Consider the following 9,209-nt stretch of genomic DNA (forward strand, 5'->3'; position numbering starts at 1 on the left):
TCTAAGGAGTTTATGGGTTTGAATTTTGATGAGTGTAGGGATCATTGGTATCATGTCATCATGGATGATAATTATGTAGTGAGAAGTATATGTCTTCCTTGCTATAATTGTAATCTTTCTCTGATGTTGGAGGGCAACTCTCCCTCCCTTTTAATAAAATTTGCACTACCATCGAAAAAACACTAAAATACATTTTATTTTTCAAACATTAATTTAAGATCTTATATCAGTTTTTTTCTGTTCTGAATAGGAGACCTAGCCATAGATCCATAGAAATTGTAAATATGCCAAAACTGGCAACATGCCAATAAAAAGCATGAACACATTGAGATAGGTGATGTAATAGGATATAACATTTTAGTCATTCCCCGATATAAAGAGCAACATTTTCAGCATCTTCACAAAAAAAAAAAAAAAGAAATAGCATCATCTTAAAATAAAATTACTATAAAACTTAGTTGCATGTTTTAATACAGAATTATTTTCAGTGGCTTTGTATTATGTATTTCCTTCAATGGATCTATATTTATTAAAAAATTCCTTCCATCATGCCAGTTGTATCATGTAAAACATACGATTGATAAAAGAGTTTTTCATTCCCAAAAATCACATCCAATGAACAAGTCATCGAGCAGATACACATGTTTTTGATTGGCGACTGTTATTTTTTATTACATCAACAGACAGATACATAGTTGAAATAGGAAACTAATACATGAATAGACCACTGAAATGACAATTATGTTGCCTACCTCTTCCAACAGTGTCTTGCTTTTTATTCTCAAGATACCCTTTGGAGGGGCTGGGGGAAGATATTTCTTGGGAAATGCCCTTTTGAGCTGCAACAGATAGTAAATGGAATAAATATGCTATATCTGGAACCACTTGAAAAAAGAAAACAATCCCTAGATAAAAGTTAGTTTTCAAGTAAAACAAAACAAAAAGAAACTTCTTTGCAAGAAAATTCAATAGTAATTTGTAGACTTACTTCAGTAAATAGCTTTAGGAAATCATTGAATCTTCGAAGTATTCCTCGGATAGTGGTAATCCCTTCAGGTGATTGTATACCAACTTGAACCCTGTAAAACTGTCCCTAGAGTACGTTAGACGAAAGCACCTAAAGCAGTTATGAGAGGACCACAAAAGTTTCTGCATTGAGCAAATTCTAGAAAATATAGTTCCCCAAGGGTCCATTTGGTTGCTGAAAATTGGTATTATATTGGGATGAGAACGGATAGGGTGAGAAACAGAAAAGTTATGCTCTTAGCTGGCAATCCTATATTTGGTCAGTTATCCCAAATATATGGGAAAATCAACACAGCAATACAGAAACAGATCAGTTCAGAGATAACAAAGAAAACAAAACGAGATCATTCGATCTGAAATCAATGAGCCAGATATGCAAGGGATTCACCGATGGGTGAATGAATGGCAATAAGAACACTGAAATAGAGTGGGATCCATGTCAAGCCCTGCTTGTTTGAATCCATGGAAGTCAGATTGGTGAAAGATAACTTAGATATCAAATACCCTAACAACCAACCAATGTGTCTACAAAGGATTAAAGAAAAAGTTAGCTCAAAAATAAGTTGTCTACAACAACCTATCATCAACATCATCACCAGAATCCATGGCGATCTGTTCGGTGATAAACCAGCCAAAAATGGAGCCTAAGACAAAACCAAAAAAACCACAGTTTCAGCATAGCCGAGCCATGATGAGTCGGTATTTGGGCTAGACTGAGCTTGAAACATGACAGAATGGCACCTGATATCCAAGTTGGTCTTTGGTATGTCCAGGCAGAGAAGATAATAGAGCCTCTGACAACCTCGACAAAATTTTTTAACAATTCCATTTGTCACCGGAGTTGCATTTCTGTTTTTGATGAGGCCCTGTATTCTTGATTTTGAAAACCCGCATCCCTAGGTTTCTCATCCCATCACTTGAAACAAACACATGATTTTCAGATCAAAAAGGGAATATTCCCCTTTTCCCAGTGGTTTCTCAGCAACCAAATATACCCCAAATAACAAAGGAGTTTATTGCAAAATGTAGTTAATTTAAGTCTCTTCATATTTAGACTACTCACTTTTCAAATCTTTTTCCATGACAAATAACATAGAAATTTTATTAGGAAATGATATAAAGAGAAGAAAGAATGGAGGTAAAAAAGAGGGAAGGGAGGTAGGGAAGGACATAGGGAGTAGGAGGCAGGAGACCCAAGACAGCCAAGAAACATGCACAAAAAAAAAAAAAAAAAAAAAATCAACCAATATGAAAACGCTAAACACACTTGGGCCTCGACAAATTCTAGAATCAAATTACAGACACAGGCTGAACACATAACGACAACCAATTGGGAAAAAGCACAATTCAGTGACAAACATGGTAGTATGGGAAGGCAATTCTAGCCATGATTTTGATCAAAAAAAAATAGCCTTGTTTGCCTCTCATATAATCAGAGCTAAGGGTGATCATGGCCTGGGCTTATGATTTTAAAAACATTATATTAGATGCACACATGATATTTTATATTATATAATATATAATATATGCTACACTTTATATACATGTCATATTATAATATTTGCATATGACATAAAATAACATAAGATAACACAAACAGCACATGCGCACACACACACACTATTTTTTTTTTATCAGTGAATTGTAAGATTTATTAATTCATAGCCAAAGAAGGTACATTTTAGGGAGAGGCACGAGATGCTACCTCCCCTTTAAGGAGATGAGATGGAGGAAACCATCAACCCTTTAGTTACTAAACATAACAAAGGACAAAGAAAATTACAGAGAAGTCCAATATAAGGAGACCCGAGTAGCCCCTTGTTTAGCAAGATAATCAGCCAAGGCATTAGCCGTTCTCCCCAACCACTGAAATCTGACTGTCTTGTCCCTTAATAGCCATTTGACCTTTTTTGAAATATCCTTAAACTCCCAAGTGACGGTACCCAGGTCGCCAACCATCCTACTACCGCCTTGGAATCTCCTTCAATTATTAAGTTCTGCACTCCAAGTTGATAAGTAATCTGTATCCCTTGTGCCGCAGCTAGGAGTTCAGCCCTCACAGAGTCTCCTATTCCCACCAGTCCCGAAAAAAAAGGCAATGATATTGCTGTTCTCATTTCTAAGTACACCACCAATCCCAAACAGACCTGGGTTTCCCTGACTACTTCCGTCAAAGTTCAGCTTAACAAAACCCTCCATCGGTGGAGTCCAAGTTACTTGAACTCTAGGCTTCCTAGAGGAGGTGAGGGCAACTGCAGACCAATTCCTCATTAAATCATCAAAGGAGTAATTATCAAAGAGCTTTAAGGATTTTAGCCCCAAAATAGTCCTTGTAAGAATACAGTCTTTGACCTCAAGAACGCTTCTTTCCTTCTCCTGAAAAATTCTGGAATTTCTCTCTTCCCAAATAGTCCAAAGGAGAGCTGCTCTTATACACTTCAACAGAATTCTCCCTCTTTTTGTGGTCCACACGAAGGTAGATGGGGAGAACAGCAAATTTACCTCAACTGGCAAGTTCCACCAGCAATCGAACAAGTTACAAACCCAGTTCCAAATGGCTTCAGCAAAAGGACAAGAAATCAATAAGTGGTAACAGTCCTCAAACTGCGCTTTGCACAAAATACACCAGTTAGGGGATAAACATAAGAAGGGTCTTTTCTTCTGCAGGTTATTCATCATATTGATTTTACCGTAGAAAACTTCCCAACAAAACACAGCTATCTTTGGGGGAATGGGCCTAGACCAAGCTTCCTTAACTAGGAAAGCCCAAGGAGAGGAGCTAGAGCAAAGAGAGTTAAAGAAAGATGCGCAAGTAAACGACCCTTACGTTAAAGTCCAAATCCTCCTCTCAGAACTGAGTGGGTCCAAACAAACAGAATCAAGTAACAATAAGAGCTCAGAAGCTGATAAGAATTCCTCATCCCTCAACCCTCTATGGAAGCCAAGGTCCCAATTTGTAGACAAAGGGGTATACGGGGACAAAATAAAGGAGGACACAGGTTCTTTTTTATAACGGGAAATGGAAAAGAGAGAGGGGAATAAAGTCCTTAAGAGGCAAATTTCCCACCCAACTGTCTTCCCAGAAAAGAACATGAGTTCCAGAGCAAGCATCATACCTTACAAAGCGGAGGAACTGGGGGAGGATGCCATGAATTTCCTTCCAAGGTGTTGCAAGAGTTGCCCGCCCGGATACCCCTGCATCCCAACCATTTCCGGAACAGCCATGGATACTCGCCACCACTGCACGCCATAACCTCTCCCTCTCTAAAGGCCATCTCCACAACCACTTGCCTAGAAGAGCTACATTCTTATAAACAATATTCCCTAACCCTACTCCTCCTTTCTCCTTACTTTGACTAACTATCGCCCACCTAATCAAATGATCTTTCTTCTCTTGCCCCGGCTCCCACAAGAAATCCCTCATCATCTTCTCTATCTTTTTAGCTTCCCTAGTAGGAATCTTAAAGACAGACAAAAAGTAAACCGCACGCACACACACGCACGCACACACACGCACACACACACACACACACACACACACTATATATATATATATATATATATATATATATATTGGGTTGGACTACAAATGATCACCCCTTCTCAGTCTTTTTTTTATTTTAGAGATAAGCATAAATAAATAAATAATTAATTAGATAATAGTTTTCTGATTGTGGACCTTTAGATGGATTAGAACCTCATTATATACCTTCAATGGACAACAGGTCTGCTTCAAATCTTAATGTCCATTACTCTCTGATAACCTCTGTTGAGTCAGTTGCATCATGGTTTTGACAATGTTATGAATTCTCCAATACAGTTACCTTAACCCTGGTGCCAGGGTTATGTCTCTACTCTCAGTTCATAGGTACTAAGATGCAGGATGCCACAACTGTCAGTGTGTTAGTAGGAAGGAGAAAGGAATTAGAGTTGAATGGAAATTTTGGGGAAGTAAATTAGTGGCCGGTGATCTTAAACATCATCATCATCCAAGCCTTATTCCAACTATATGAGGACAGCTACATGAATCTTGTTTCGCCATTCCATTCTGTTTGATGCCATATCCATTGTTAAATTACCGGTGCTTAAAATCATTTCCTTGGTGAGGGTGTGGTTGGTTGCATTTGAATTGGTGGTGTCTTATCACCAATGCTTGTACCTTTGTTTTTTTCTTTTTTTTTTTCATAAAATTTCTCTTTGACTATCATAAAAAAAGGATAAGCAATGTAATAGGACAGCTTGAAAAGAAAAAATAAATTATGACTGGTTTTTTTTCTTTTTTATTTGCAACTCATTTAAGCTGCTATAATGTAAACAAGAATACAAGATTGCTAGCATGATTGATAAGCTATAATATCAAGCACTAAATGAAAGTACAGAAACATGGACAAGCATGTCTCATGTGTAAAGGCCACACAGTCATCAACTTTGAGGAGGAAACTTAAAATCTCACCACTATAGGATCCGACTCTCTGGATTTCGGAAGTATGACCCAAGAGGGAATGGTGACGCAGTAACTCCACCCTGTATGAGGATCATGTGGCCAAACTGTGTCTCTTCCATCCTGAAAAGAAGAAACAACATAGCCTCAAGAGTAATTACACGGATGGCTCAAATGGTTGAAAACACACACACACACACTTATCATGCAGATAAAGGAGATTGATCCCATAGTTCAACTGGTTGACTGACATGCACTGCAGACATTATATTACTGGTTCAATTTCAGTCCATAGTCAAAACTGTAAAGCATATTTGGCATGTGATCTTTAAATAGTTGCTACTCTCAGTAGAACTGGAACTAGAAAATGACAAGGATCCATTTAACAAGGAATAAATTCAGATATACCATTCCTTTTTATTTTCTATTAATAATGTTACTTTTTTTTTGTTTTACCAATAAAAAATAGAAACACTAAAATGATGAATGGCAAGAAATACAAACTAAAGCTCTTGCAGTCATTTCTTGATCAAAACCAAAGTGCTTATATGGATAAAGGGAATTAAGACAAATTCAATAAAGGGAAGAATGTGAAAATTCACTTCAGGCAAGAATAAATTGCCTATTAGCCATTTGTGAAGGTATTGTACTATTCAGACCATCGAAATGGGCAACAACATATTCATTCAAACTTAATCAATATACGTGAATAGAATGTATGTAATACAATAAGTAAAAGAATGATTCAGCTACATTTTCCTTGTTCTGGGACAGCAGAAGTATTTTTGTCCCTTAAATTAACTACATGTTAAGTGCCTTTTGTCCTCTAGTCTTTGTCTTTGAGCTACATAACTTCTTAATTGAGTTTCTGATGGCATTCCGTTATATCTGTCCCCTTTATCTGAATTTTTGTTAAAAAATAGCAGGTGATATATATACAAATGAGGCATGCCAAGCACCCCAAAAGCAGTTTGGGCTAGCCCAGATGCATTAAGTGGGCTAGGTTATTTATTTATTTATTTGATTGGTAAGTGGCCTAGGCAATATAATTTAAGTTGTTGCCTATCTACTCTCTTGCTGTTATTCTGTTTTTGCAAGGGTAAAGTATAAAGTATTAGATATCAAAAAGTATATACAGCTGCCATTTGTACAAAGAGTTTCTGTGCATCAATGACATAGGGCTACAATGGGATGCCAAAAAATCTATAGATAAAAAAGAGTGACGAAACTCTCTATGAAAGCCCATGGTTGACTGAACTTTTCCACTATTTTGGTTGAAGAAAGTTGAGGATTTTTGAATTTGTACAGTCAAGCATTAAGTCAAATCATTGTGCTAATTATACCACCTTATCATTCTTCTTCCTAGAGAAAATCTATGGCATGAATTACACACTCTATGATCCATAGAAAAACTCAGAAATGGTTATAATCTAGACAACCAATACATATTGACCTAGTTTACTGTCATTTTCATAGTTGACCTAATTCCCTTCAAATCCTATTTCCCAATATAAACCCATTTGTCTTGAGATTTTTGCACTTATGAACCCAGTTTGATTTTAAAAGGCCCAAGTACACCAAGATAATCTAACCTGTATTATCTCTAAAAGCCTCTATAATTCCAGAGGATATTGGTTTCCAATTTAAAGACCATCAAAGTTGTGCTTCATCATTCTAATAAGAGGTCAGGTTACTATGTAAATACAAACTAAAACATAACAACTGACTGCCATCCTCTAACAATCACATTTACTGCAACTGCAATTTTAAATTTGCAGCTAATGTCAGTAGCCAACCTTTCTTGATCATCCTAAGTGCCCAATTGTATAATTGTATTATTTATCAAAAAAACACTGTATAGTTGTATTAAAAACTGCATATAAAACATCAAATTCAAAATTGATGTTTTCATTGTAGGCTTTGTAGCAGCAAAAACAAAACCATTTTATGCTAATAGAAGACAGAAGATGCTCTTTTGCAAAGCCCATCATTACTTTCTTCTTAGATTAACACGTGAAATACATGATCTACCAACTTGTCAGTTCACATCGTTTGCTTGGTAAGAAATCTATCATATGGCCATAAACCACCCACGGGTATGAACTGCCTAAGATCAATTGGTAGTGAAAACCATGTTAAGTGTCAGATTTACAGATAACTTCTCCCAATGTAACAGCTGAAGAAAAGTCAGCACTTCATATCTTTAAATCACCTGCTCAATCTGCATAGCATAGCTAGAACATCTAAATGACTGTACAACAACTATTTGTAAGGTCATGCGATCCAATTCTTAAGAACACGTGTTTTGGCTTCACATCTCTATCAAATCAGCTGAACTTAGAAGTATTCCAAATAAATTCATCGGATCCACGGGTGACTGCAGAATGGACAAATTAGCTCCAAAGTAACAACTCCGCGAACTTGAACACCCCAATTATGCAAATAGATACTAAACGAATCCAAATTATCATTATTATTATTATATAAAAGAATTTTTCAGAAATTTAGTCATCAACTCAAAGATGATGCACAACTACCAACTCCCAGTAGTTCTAGCAATCAATCCGAAAACTCGAAATTAGAATTTATTTCCACAATTCAGAAATCCGTTACTCAACGGAGGATCACATACTTGCCCTATAATTCAACCCCATTAAGAATTAACCATTAAAGATCAAATTAAAAGCTTACCCATTTCTTAGGCGGGGGACTCCAATCCATTCCCAGAGGAAGAGGTGAAGTTCCATCATGTCGATGCTTCGGGGGACTCTGCTTCAGCAGCGTCCTATATCGGTCCATCGATCTGCAGCTCTCAGACAATCGAAACCGAAATCTATGAGGGAAAGAAGAGCTAGGGCCTCTGCAGCGATCGGATCGGAAGAAAAGCTACCAACAGAAGAAGAATCAAGAAGGGAGAGGAGTGTGGTTCGTACAAGATCATCCTGGCTCTGTCAGTATGTGAGTTTCATGCGGAGAAAAGGGAAGGACAGGCGCAAGTTAAGAGGGGAAAAAGAGGGACGTGGCTAGACGGAGCCGGTGTGTGCCATGTCCCCGTCCCCTCTCTTTCTCAGACACCTGCATTCCTGTTTCATTAGTCGTCGACGACGCTTGGCCTGGCTCCGCCTGATTCGAATCGTCAATTATAAGAAAAAATTTCTGGAGTTCTCTTTCTCTCTCTCCCTCACCTCACCTACCTGTCTTACTTCCCTCTCTGGCATCAATTCCACGCCAAAGAGGAGAGAAATCAAAAAGAGGTTAATTTGACTCTTTTGTGTTAATGAAGATGATGGACATGGACTCAATCCTGTCTAATGGGCTTGGACCTTTGTTACCGAGACTGTGTTTGGTTGCAATGCAAATAAATTTGTACTGATGCAAAATTGTAGCAGTGCAAATTATTTTTAATGTAAATTCTGACCTATTTTTGTTTCAAATTTTAACTTATTTTATTTAATTTTAATACAAATTAAGACGTTAAGAAGAATAAAATAAAATTAAACGAGAATTTACATTTATTTCATTTATACTTCCATGCATTTGCACCAGTGCAAATAAAATTGCACTTCAACCAAACACAGCACAAAGTCCAAAACTCAGTTAAAAATATGTACTATCAAAAACATTGGAAAAGAAAAAGGAATAAAATAATGAGAGAGGAAGAAAGACACCCGTTTGGAAGGCAATTTGATTACAGTGGTTATTCTTGCTTTGAATCACACCATTTTGTTCTTCAATGGAAATG

At 37.0% G+C, this 9,209-nt stretch overlaps 1 protein-coding gene across 1 annotated transcript in view; it reads right to left on the reverse strand.

Moving 5' to 3' along the window:
- Positions 1-8,713, reverse strand: part of LOC148844015 (Phox (PX) domain-containing protein) — a 32,077-nt gene extending 23,364 nt beyond the window's left edge. The window contains exons 1-5 of the mRNA XM_088957763.1: positions 8,401-8,713; positions 8,159-8,270; positions 5,480-5,590; positions 989-1,087; positions 753-839 (exon numbers count right to left, since the gene is read on the reverse strand). Of these exons, the coding sequence (XP_088813889.1) occupies positions 753-839; positions 989-1,087; positions 5,480-5,590; positions 8,159-8,270; positions 8,401-8,408 (417 nt within the window). The 5' untranslated portion in view covers positions 8,409-8,713. The remainder of the gene's footprint in view (positions 1-752; positions 840-988; positions 1,088-5,479; positions 5,591-8,158; positions 8,271-8,400) is intronic.
- Positions 8,714-9,209: the final 496 nt, after the last annotated feature.

The sequence above is a fragment of the Nelumbo lutea genome, chromosome 8 (genome assembly GCF_056320005.1).
Source record: "Nelumbo lutea isolate HS-2025 chromosome 8, American lotus-T2T, whole genome shotgun sequence".
Classification (NCBI taxonomy): Eukaryota; Viridiplantae; Streptophyta; class Magnoliopsida; order Proteales; family Nelumbonaceae; genus Nelumbo; species Nelumbo lutea.